Source organism: Pseudonaja textilis, chromosome 3, assembly GCF_049901715.1.
Source record: "Pseudonaja textilis isolate UNSWEBS1 chromosome 3, rPseTex1.2, whole genome shotgun sequence".
In the NCBI taxonomy this organism is placed as follows: Eukaryota; Metazoa; Chordata; class Lepidosauria; order Squamata; family Elapidae; genus Pseudonaja; species Pseudonaja textilis.
In genome coordinates, this window is record NC_141992.1 from 107,336,952 (window position 1) to 107,349,659 (window position 12,708).

A 12,708-nucleotide genomic window follows, 5' to 3' on the forward strand; every position below is an offset into this window, starting at 1 on the left:
CGATTGTTTCAATATTGTCTTTCATTTCAGGCCAAAAAGTTAATAAACACTGAGAAAAAAAACACTTGCCGGTAGAAAAGATCCTAAAAGAGATCGAAATAAGTTGGCTTGTGAGGGGGGAAAAAAGGGAACTCGCAGGATATTGCTTAAGTACGTCTATATTTTTAAGTTTATGCAGCCGATGACATAAGAGCGTGTGCTCCCTTTCTCTAAGGCTAAGCCGATCCGATGCAGAAAGATGTTATGGCGTTGGCTGTGGAGTTTCAGCCGTGGAGGTTGGCTTATCTTTTGTGAGAGGTTTGCGTGCGGGTTTTTTCTCACCTCGGCCTGATGTATATTTTCTTTTGCCTTGCTCAGTGAGATCACCTGGAGGAGCGGTTGCCGGCCTTTTCCGCTCCCGTCTTCAGGAGGGGGAATCCTTGCTTCTCGGCCAGGAGTCTAAGCAGACGGATAACAGGTAAGACGCCGGCGCCCGTCTTGTGAGAGGTAGAACTTACTTAAAGCCTAAATATATGGCCCCATCCGGAATGCAAATGAAAGTGAAAGAAGGGCACGAGAGAGCCCCCCCCCCCAACCTCTGTACTTGCAGGGGGGAGATAGGTTTTTGAGCAGTCTGAGCAACTGGCTCGTCGCTTCCTTGAGCGCTCGGAGTGGCTCGGAAAGGCCAGTGATCGAAATGGATGGTGTGATGGGTTAGCCAAACCAGTGCTTTTCAAGTTGAACAACTTTAGGATGTGTGGAAGCCAACTAGACTGATAATGTAGCTTCATAGGGTTTTACAGCACTTTTTGAGTGGTTTACGAATGTCAGTATATTGCTCCCACCAATCTGGCTCCTCATTTTATTGACATCTGAAGGAGGAAGGCTGAGTCAACTGTGAACCCGTCAGGATCAGATTTCTGGCTGTGGGCAGAGTTAGCCTGCAATATTGCATTATAACAGGGCTCCAATTCCCAGTGTTTACCTGAATTTCAACATCAAGGTTCCTCTTTGCAGGTAAGTAATCTGAGAGTGATTTGGGGTCATTTCTAGTTGCTCTCATTCAAATCTAGGGAGTAAGTGCTGCCAAAGAACTGGCATTAGCTGTGAAATCAGCTGCCCAGAGGGAAAAAACTCCCATCTGCTCAGGGTGCCATTTTTGGAGGTCTGTCCATCACTGGAGATTTTCAAGCAAAGATTGGATCATCATTTGGGATGGTTTGAGGATTCCTGCCCTGGGCTGGGGGTTAACTAGAAGACCTCCAGATTATCAGTCATAAATTGTTTCCATCATTCATAAAATTCTGGTAAAGATTTTTAATATGAATTTAAAATAAAAGCTACTAATTTCTGAGTTTCAAGAAGGAACTGTGCTCCTCTAAATACTTGGTTCATATTAGTTGAATGCTGTTTATATTAATAATATGAATTGTCATAACCAAGACATATTAAAGCAGTGTTTCTTAAAATGGGATCCTATTCTTAAAGGATTGTTTCTTAACACTGTGATGTTATTTTTACATGATTCAATAAATAAATGCATCATTTTTAATTTATAAAAGTATATATAGAGAAATATAACCCATGCAAACAAAAGCTCTTTTGGGACCCTTCATAATTTTTAAAAGTCGAAAGGGTCTTGATAGCAAAACATTTAAGAAAAAAATCATTAAGGTAATGTCTAGTTCCCATATTTGCTGGATGTACACAGATGATATACAGTGTTACCTGTAAAGGAGTAGAAAGAAAAAAAGAGAAATAGACAAAAATTAATGCCTAACTTTTCAATGTAGACTTGCCAAATTGATTTCAAACCAAATTGAAAGATTCCACTATGAGTACATGTAGCCTGAATATATATTTTAATATTTATATAAGTCATATTCATACTTTATAACTAACATTTTATATAGTCATCATTACTACTATTGTATTGCATTGGTCCATAGTGACATTGTCACTACTACTTGAACCCCATCGCCATAGGGGCCATGCCTGATAGCTATGCACTACCAGCCACAGGTGGGTTTCTTGGTTCAGGATCCCAAGCCTGTAGTTTGGTTTCTTCCTCGAGGTTCCAAAGCCTTGTGTGGGTATCTGTCCATTTCCCAAGCCAACAATTGGGCAGTTTATCCTAGGTTCCCAAGCCTAAAGTGGGTATCTTATATGGTTCCCAAGCCTCAGGCACACATTCTGTCTACGTCTGCACTATTCATCAAAATGTTACGCTTATGCTACAAGGTGCCAACATTAAAGAGGACTACAAGCTGCTCTTGGGAAAGGCAGTTTGTGATCTGAACACCAAAGATTGTATGTTGCAGCAATGCCAAAACTACCCTGGTGAAAAGGCACTGATAGCGCATTCGGACGAAATATTTGAGGACTGAAATTCGGAACAATCATGTTGAGGTCATTCTCCGTTAGGAGAATGAGCTCATACAGGGAGACGTATTTGAGAGTAGTGTTTGAATAATACACATACACAGCACACAGATACACTGGACAGTAAATGTAGGTTTTTATTTCCAGAAACGTTAAGCAAAGTCCAAAATAAGCAGTCAAAAATCATTTACAGGTAAATCAGTCAGTTTTTCAATCCAGGGATAATCCAATAACAAATTCCAGTGTCAAAAACAGTTCAGTAACAAACTTGCATCAAATCCAGGAATATCAGTCAATTAGGAAAAATGGAACGGCAATACTCTCCAACAGAAGGAAACAGAGATACACTCACACTCTCTTCTGAGACTAAGACTAAGACAAACCAGGTTTTTGGCTCCATCTTATGGCCGTTTGAGAAACCACACCTAATTACAGTTTTGCATTTTCTTAAAGATATAGGAAACTGACTAGCCACCACTTTGTTTCAAAACATTAAAGCAAATATTTGAAGTCATTGAAAGCCAGCCTAAAAGAAACCGAACTGATTGTACTGATGGGTTTTGCGGAGAATTATTCATTTGTTATCCAAGATGGTGCTCAAGGCTTTCATTGGGAGAATTCGCAAGCCACAGTGCATCCATTTGCCACTTATGTCGATAAAGCATAAACATAATTCCCAGAATTCCAAAGCCGGCTGGGAAATTCTCAGAGTTGAAGTCCTATCAACGTTGACCAAAGTTGGACACCCCTAACCCCCATTGTTTCTTTATCAACATAAGTGACAAATGGATGCACTGTGGCTTGTGAATTGAAATATTATGTCTCAAAGTTGCTGAAACCTCACACTGTAGAAGGCTGCGGTATGGAGTGAAACAAATGACTAAATACCTGCAAGTATTGCATCAGCAAACTTAACATTTCACCAATGTTCATTGGGGACATGTGTACATGTTCACACAAAATTTCATCGAAATCTGTTTAAAGTCCACTTGCTCATCAGCCAATATGTGCTCTGAATCAATCCAGTCAATAAGTTTATTATATAGGTGTCTGGCATAGAGTTTGCTTCTTATCCTTAGCAGGCTAATAATGTATAGGCAGGTCTCGGGTGTCCTTTGTATATATGGGCATGGTAATAGCTAAGCCCCAGTCCTCTGATATTTGTGCAGCGTGATCAATCATCAGAAAATAATCTTCAGTGTCAAAATGGTTGCTTATGTAATAATTATTTTTAATATTTACATTTAATATTTCTAATCCTATTTTTGTATAGTAAAATATGGATACTGTATTTATACAGTTCTATTGATGGCAAGCTATAGTTAAGATCTATATGCACATTTTGCAATAGTATACATATAACGTTGCTTTGCAAGATGAGTTGCCTCACAGAGTGCATTTTTTTTCTTTTATTTATATATTCTGTAGTTACGTAATTTTTTCTCTCTTTGAAGTTGGCATGGCAAGCATCAGCAGCACAAAACCTTTGGAAACAGGAACGTCTACTGCTACACTCCATTAGAAGCCTTTACTTGGGTAAGCAGGCTTGTATGATTGCAGCTTTCCTTGGTTATTCATCCAAATGAGATTGAAGGCACATATAAACGATTGACATTATATGGCCTCAATGCATTTTGTTCTTTATTAGAGTACATTGGCTGTTCTTGCTTTGGAATTAACCAAAGAGGCCCACTGGCTGCATTCTGTTCAACCAGATGGAAGAAACACTAAAGTTTGTCAGTCAGAGCCACAGAGCGCTGATTTGTCCCAATGTCATCACTCAGGTAAGCTTCTTATAAACTAGAATAACGGGGGAAATAATTTCCTCCATAAAATAGCAGAACTGAATCAGTGTGCAAGATTTCTGTGAGTTGCACATTCTGTTTTGTAAGTAGTAAATCTTTTTTTAAAAGGTTAAAAATCTAAAATATACTTAGTGTGTTTTATATTAATTTTAATGTGCATCTATATTAGCCACAGTTCTATCTCCTTATGCCAGGGGAAACCAACAATTTTTGGGAGTGGATGCTAGCAATGTACTGAAAAAAAAATCTATTTTCTAGCAGTTGTTCTTGGAAAGCAAAACCTTTTATTGTCAAAAAAATTGGACATGGAAAGTAGTCCAATTCAAGCTGACTTTGACTTGCTTTGTAATACAAGCCAAAAGTTATGGAGTCTTTTAAAAATTCTGAAAAATAACAAATAATAAATATATTGTTCACATTAGCATTAAACATGCATTTTCCCCCTTGCACAATAAGTCTACAAGTAATATTAATAATATATTTGTTACTTGTACACATTTTTATTGTTTTTTTTTTCATTTTGTTTTTTTGCAGTTTATGTTGTTTTTTCCTTATTTCTATTATGTATTTTTAACTTTGGAAATAAAAATGTTAACAACATTCTAAAAAAAATAATGCAGAGAAAGGTGTTATTTATATATCAGAATAAAATGTGTTCAGGAACCAAAAAGATCTTGACAAACTTGAAAATGGGCCCTTTCTAACAAAATGAATTTCAACGTAGAAAAAAGCAAAGTTTTACGTTTAGGCAAGAAAAATCAAATGTATCAAATGATTAAGTGAGACTTGACTCAAAAACAGTAACTGTGAGAGGGACTTTGGAGTTCTAATGGATGATCGCTTGAATATGAGCCAGCAGCATGCAGCAGCAGCCAAATAAACTAAATACAATCCTAGGTGGTACAAACAGAGGCATAGAATCAAGTTCACACAAAGTACTAGTACCACTTTTATAAAACCCTGTCCCATTGCAAAAGACAGGTATCAGGCAAACAGCGATAATTTAAAAAGAAAAAAATAATTTAGTCTATAAACCTTACTCAGTGCAAATAAAATATTATTTTTGCAATATTTCTAGATTGCCTAATTCCCAATGGACTTAATTTTTATTAAGACTACTAAAAATAGAAAACAACTTTGTCCTCTTAAATCTATCTTTTATCTCTAGACCTTGATAGTCTACCACAAAAATACCATATTTTTCAGTGTATAAGATGAACCTTGGTTTAGAGGAGGAAAACAAGAAAAAAATAGCCTTTTGCCCTCCCCGGCATCCAGAAGGACTGTGCAGGCCAAAAATGGACCTTTTTTTGGTCTTTGGAGGCTTCCAAGGTCCTGTTTTTGCTCTCCCTGGTGTCCAGAAGCATTCTGCAGGCCAAAAACGGGATCCCAGGAGACAAAAACGGGCCTGTATTCGCTGTATAAGATGCACAGCCATTTCCACCCACTTTTTTTGGGGGGGGGGTGGGGGAGTGCATCTTATGCTCTGAAAAATACGATATGTTATATTGAATATTTGTTTATGTATCTTAGTAGTCTTCCTAACAGAAAATCTCCAAGGTTTTTACTAAACTGAAATCAGCACAAATTGATTAATGAAAAATGTGAAACAATTATGTTGCTCATTTTAAAGAGTATCAGAGAAGAATAAGAGAGTAGCTACAATAAGGTAAATATGGACTATTATAAACTTTTACACTAAAGCTCACTCCTTCATGAATGCATCTTTTTATTTCAGGGAATTTTGTCTTCCCATCTAGTACCAGCTTTGAATCAGATTCTTCCCTATTGGATTTGAAGGTACTCTCTCTTGTTTTATGGAATAGCCTTTAACATCTTAGTTGCTTTTTTTTTTTTTTGCTAAAGATAACATTGCAAGTATACTTTTTTTCATAGTATGAGCTTACATAAGTGATTAGTACCCTAGTGTTTTCTGTTTTTTATGTTTATGTAATCTATAATTAAAATATGAGGCAAACTGGTGAAAAGTTTACTAGGAAGAGATTCACATGGTAGAAAGGAAGAGGCTGAAACCTCAAAAATGGCATAGCTGAGTAAGCCAGAATAGTAAATAGACTGAAACATAACAGTTTAGGGGAAAGATAGAAGAGACAACACTTAAAGGAAAGAAGGGCATGGAGAAAAGTTCTGGAAAGGTGTATTAGATAAAGAGACATAATAGGAAAAATTAATATAGCATAACATTTAGGAAAAGCTTTTATTAGCAGAAAAAGCATTAGAATAAAGCAGAATAAAGGTTTAAAACAAAATAATAGAATAATTGGATTGATGAAAGAAACAACAGCTTACAAAATGATGCCACAGCTACCATTTCTTAAGGTTTTACCTGTGTTTTTAAAAAATACATAAATAAACTACAACAAAAGAATAAGCACGTGACAGTTGAAGAAATACAGGTCCAAAGTAGTGAAGGTACTACAGAGCTAAACAGCTCCATACATCCCTATTGCTCTCAAGTAATATTACATAGATGCTGATTTCTTTAAAAAGTTTTAAGATAAAATAAAATATCAAGAATAATAAGACCAATTACTTTTTATTTATTTAGACACACAAACCACACACACACAAAAAAAAATATGTCCAAATATCGGCCTCTGAATATTTGCATCTCTTGATGGCACCAAATCAATGCTGAAATCGTGGCTTTAGAATGGGAAAAACATGCATCGAAATAAAAAATGCATAGTTTTTAAGTATCATGATTTAAAGTAGTTAGCCTGTTTTTTAACTCTCCAAATTTTAAAGGAAATTTGCTTTAATACAAAATATCAATATGCATTGATAGTAATTTGGTTTCCCTATAACTGTGGCCAGGAAATAAAATTTGATTTAGTACAGTTCAATATATAATCAAAGGACACATGTTATTGCTGAAATATATAGATATGCCTCCTAGTTACTTCATGAATGGGTTGGTCACTTAACCCTTGAAAAGGGGATGCAGTTAGAATCATATCTCAAAAAAGAAACCTAAACAAGTAGTTGGGATAACATTGGTTTATAGAAAACGATTCTTAGTGCTGTGATGATATTTAATTCAATTAGATTATATTTGAGTGGACACCAAGTACACCAGTGGTGGGATTCAAATGTTTTTATTACCGGTTCTGTGGGCATGACTGGAGTGGGTGGGTGTGGCTTGGTGGTCATGTGACTGGGTGGGTGTGGTCAATTTAGCAGTCCATTTTGCCAATTTAGCAGTCCATTAAACAATACACCGCAGCCCCCTTTTCTATTCTTTTCAACACTGCATGAATTTTTTGTTCTAGATTTTTTTTACTAGTGGGGAGAGGTTAGGGGAAGGAAAGGCATGCTTTCCACAGGTCTCATGGCTGTATTTAAAGGGCCAGCTAATGTCATTGGTTTTGGGAGATTCATTGGTGAGGTGATAGTGACCGGATGTGCGATGTTCACTAGTGCAGTAACTAGAGTTGGTAAATTGACAAGTGTGGTGTTAATGGAGAACTCGTTGAGCTGGAGATGTTAACCGTGCTCAAAACATTGGCTGGGCTTCTCATATTCATTGCAGCAGCCATAATGCGAGGAGCTGCTCCTTTGGTACTAAGTGAATTTTGCCCCATTTAACAACCTTTCTTGCCACAATTGTTAAGTAAATCACTGCAGTTGTTAAGTTGATAACACAATTGTTAAGTGAATATGTCAGAAGGTTGCAAAAGTTGATCACATGATCCCAGGATACTGCAACTGTCATAAATATGCAACAAGCATATTTGACAAGCATCTGAATTTTGACCATGATCCTGCTGCAATGACTATAAGTTGAATAGCAGTCATTTCAGTGCCATTGTAACTTTGAATGGTCACTAAATGAACTGTTATAAATTGAGGACTACCTGTTAATTTCAAGGGGCCTACTGGATTCGGCTTCCTTCTGAACATATAATTTCCAGAATAAAGTTATTGGCCTTATGAAATGGAAGGTGGGAACAGAGGGTAAAAGGAATGGTTGTTAAATTGAGGGCTGTGTATATGGACTTCAACCTCCAGAATTCCCCAGCCTTCTTTTTGCTGCAGATCTCATTTACAGTGTCAAGGTGAGACAGCATTTTATCAATAAAAAATTAATTTTGAATTATTCACTTTATATGATCACAATCTTAAAACCAGACCTACAGATGTAAAGATATAGGCAAAAAAGCTAGAATATTTGCTAGCTGTTAACCAATCTCCCTGATCCTAACACATATACTAGCTAAATAATAAGTTTCACAGAACAGAGCAGGAATAAATTGACATAGACTACAGGTAGTCCTCAACTTGCAACCATTCATTTAGTGACCATTCAAAGTTAGAACAACACTGAAAAAAATGACTTATCTTTCACATTTATATCCATTGCAACCATCCCCACAGTCATGTGATCAGAATTCAGACACTTGGAAACTAGCACGTATTTATGACAGTTGCAATGTTCTGGATCATATAATCACCTTCTGTGATCTTTTTGGCAAGAAAGTCAATGAGGAAGCCAGATTCACCTAACAACTGTGGTACTGTGGTACTAATTTAACTGCAGTGATTCATTTAACAATTATAGTCATAAAATGGAGCAAAACTCAGTTATCAATTGTCTTGCTTAGCAACAGAAGCTTTGGACTCAGTTGTGGTGTAAGTCAAGGATTATCTCTACAGTATGAATCTACTAGACCCATTTCAGGTTAACAGGTAGTATAAAAAGACATTAAACTTTAATCTCATTTCATCCAACTGATGGCGTAGCTTAACTGATGAAGGATGTTGTAAGCTTGAAAGGGAGCTACCAGATTCCTGATTTTTTGGCTACCGGAGACTAGCAGGGTCTTTTCCAACAGCATATACAGTATGAATACACTCTAAGTTCTTACTCTTACAGCAAAACTTTCTAAAATGCACAGATGAAAAACTCTATAGAGTTTCAAAGGCAGTACTTAAGATAAAGTGAACTTCATTAATGAAGTTAAACACCCCCACACCCATCCATCTGAACATTAATGCAAAACCACAGCTCACCCTGTCCAAAAAGGACCCTCCAAAAAGAACAGACTTGTAGGCAGGGAACCAGGTGCAAATCCCAAGGAGGACCATCTCCCTATAAAGCCAAAGGACAAAGGGGGAGGAGGAGGAGGCAGCGGTGAGGAGCAGATCAACCCGCAATCTTGTAAATCCCAAAGCTAGCACCCCTTAAAAGAGAAGATCCCAAGAAAGCACATACACACCAGCCCTTTTGCGCCAGCATAGCTAAAAAGACACAGCGGAGCATGACCCGCCAAGCAGCAAGGGAGAGAATGATGTAAGCTTGCACAGACAAACCAAATTGGCTCTCTGAGCCCAGAGAGGACTCCTGCCGAGAAGCAGTTTGTAGGCCTGTGCACTTTAGAAACCCTATCCCACCCTCAGGGTTAAAATCACGGTGGGGCTGTTATGATCGGAGCAACCCGATCGAAGCTGCTGTTGAGCCCAATGTATGTAGGGTTTGTTTGGCCAGGCAAATTATCCCCCCCATGCTACCAAAATGGATTCCTGGGTGCTGTTCTGCAGTGTAGAAACGGGAAATGGAGCAGCCAGCATGAGGGGGCGGGGAGGAACAGGGAGAAGAGAAGGACAGCAGCCTCCTCCTTACCTCATGCCAGCCACTCCGTTGCCCATTTCACCATTGTAGCACTGTGCCACGGAGCTTTCCCCACCCACCACAGCCCAGATGCCCTCACTTCTCTCAAGGATTTCTTTGCCTATCTGATTTCCTGCTCCTTCGCATTTCTTGCCATCATGAAAGAAAAGTTTATGTGGGGCTAATAAAAATTTCCCTCAATCAATTCCAATTTCACATGATCTTTTGTTGATAGAATATATTTAAAAATCAGAGATTCAGTACCTGGAATCCAAACCATGTAGAGCTTTATAGACCCAACATCTTGGGCTCTAAAAACAAAAGGCAATATACTCAATAATTTGCTCCTAAATATAAGAAATTATCATAGTCAGATTATTACCTAATGAAGTGTTATCTCACAACATTACTCCTTTTCATTATAGTGAAAAGACTTTGGAATCTCATGGATGCTTGCATTTCTAAAAGCCAGAGCTGGAGATCTATGAAGGCCCTTATAGGCTTTTGGAGTGAGAAAACAAAATAATCCTTGTCATGGCTTCACTTCCGCTCTCTCTATGGCAATAAAACCCCTACTTCTCCTTTTTTCTGAGAAGCTAAAATAGGCAATTTGTATTACAAATGCAGCAGAGCCAATTGGTGCAGATTACTGCATAACATTTTTGTTGTCTATGTGACAATGAAGAATCATTCATAGCATCCAGCAGCACTCTTTAATGTGGGTCATGGTATTGTTATTTTGTCCAGATACTCTACGCTAGAGCTCTCAGAAACTTGCTGTGACACATTTGAGAGGCATTTTAAGATAAAATTGCTTATTATCATTGCCATTTTGAAGACTATTTGTGGTAAAATACAAGCAGAAGTGGAAATAGTGGATATAAAAAGTCGACACACCACTGTTTAAATGCCGAGATTTCTGAGATGTTTCCAGGATGTAAAAAATTTAGATCACATCAATGATCTTTTTTTCCCCATGTTTAATATAATATACAAGCTGCACAATACAATGGAAAAACAAATCTTTTACAAGGGAAATAACAAAAAAAAACCGCAGAGTAATGTAGCTGCATAAGTGTGCATACCTAATTATAAGATACTCACACATGCAGCCACATAAGTGGGATGTGGCTGTGTTCATAATTAGCCAATCACATTCAAAATTATGGTAAATAGTTATTTGCCATCAATTAAAGTGACTCTAATCAAGCCCATATAAAGGTAACTGGTCTGGTAATTTTTTTTCTGACATTTACTCAATTGCCTCTTACAGTAAAAGCCATGATCTTAAAAGGCATCAAAGGGGTACTGGGGAATCAGGGAAAGAGTATGAAAAAAAAATCCAAGGCATTTGATATATCATAGAACACAGTGAAGATAGTTATGTGGAGAAAATCTGGCATAACAGCAGCATTACCAAGAACTGAATGTCCCCCCAAAATTGATTAAGAAGAAAGAATGCTGGTTTGAGAGGCTGCCAAGAGGACTAAGGAGCTACAGGAATTTCTAGCAAGTACTGGTTGTACACTATGTGTGACAACAGTGTCCTGTATTCTTCATATGTCTGGGCTGTGGGAAAGGGTGGCAAGATGGAAGCCTTTTTTTTACAAAGAAAATCATCTAAACCTGGCTGCATTTTGCAAAACCTTACATCAAGTCTGACAAAAGCATGTAGGAAAATGTGTTATGCTCTGAGGAGACCAAGGTTAAATTTTTTGGCCATAATTCCAAAAAGTATGTTTAGTGCAAAAACAACACTGTGCATCACCAAAAGTACTCCATACCCACAGTGAATCATAGTAATGGCAATGTAAGGACTTGCCTCTCCTATCCCCTCAAGAAAGCAGAACCTTTGAAACAAGTTGCATTTATTGGGGGAGAGTGATAGCAAGAAGAAAAGGCAGGATCTGAAGTTCCTGCTCAAAACCGTTAGGTTAAAAGTTGTATAAACCCCTTAGTCCAGTTGGAGGCGAGCCAATTCACACGTGTGAAGTTGTTGTGAGAACTTTGAGCTGAGAAGGTGATCAGTTGTTCTCAGGTGCTGCTTGCTCATTCCTCTGGAGCTGAGACAAAACAGATGGCTTTAATTTTTTAAAGACTGCTTGACACTCCATAGTCCAATTAAATGGCAAGCCAGATTTGCCCCCCCCCCCGGTCTTTAGCAAGTTAGTGATGGGCAGGGCAATTTGTGCAAAAGCTGGGGTGGATTGGCAGTAAAAATCTGCAAATTCCAAGAAGCTTTGTAACTGCTTCCAAATCCAGGGTGCTTCCCACTCTAATATAGCCTTCTCATTTTTAGGGTCCATTTCTATTCCTTACTGGGAAATCCTATTTTAATTTCTGAAACTCAGACAGTTGGACATGCAATTGGGTGACTCAGAGTTACTTTATGTGCTCACCCATAGTCTCGATATAGATTAAAATTTCATCCAAATCAGAACTTTCTTATATACCATATTTTTTGGAGTCAAGACACATTTTCCACCTGCAAAACTGGGTGGAAATGTCTGTGCGTCTTATACTGCAAATGTTGCCAAGCTCCCCCCCCAACCTGCTGGCCCCCATCCTTTGGCCTTTGCCTCCCAGCAATTTGCCTCCTTGCAGCAAACAGCCTGTTTCAGCTTCAGCACAGTCTGGTTAGCCCAAGAAGCTGTTGGTTGGATTAGCCTCCCGATGATCAGCTGTTTCAGGCTGCAGGAATTGGCATAGCCTATTGCTGCCTCCATGTGCCAAATTTTTGGCCTCCACATCCCGTTTTCAGCCTCTGTACACTCCGTTTTCCACCCATTCTGATCCCGCCACCCGGAATGGGTGGAAAATGGGATGCACAAAGGCTGAAAACGGGGCATGCGACGGCTTAAAATGGCAATAGGCTACAGCAATCCTGACAGCCTGAAACAGCTGATCCAA

General features: G+C 38.3%; 1 protein-coding gene across 1 annotated transcript in view; it reads left to right on the forward strand.

The window, feature by feature from the left end:
• Positions 1-202: 202 nt before the first annotated feature.
• DELE1 (DAP3 binding cell death enhancer 1) overlaps positions 203-12,708 on the forward strand; it is a 41,360-nt gene continuing 28,854 nt past the window's right edge. The window contains 5 exon segments of the mRNA XM_026718716.2: positions 203-275; positions 358-457; positions 3,816-3,897; positions 4,010-4,145; positions 5,905-5,966. Coding sequence (XP_026574501.1) covers positions 239-275; positions 358-457; positions 3,816-3,897; positions 4,010-4,145; positions 5,905-5,966 — 417 coding nt within the window. The 5' untranslated portion in view covers positions 203-238.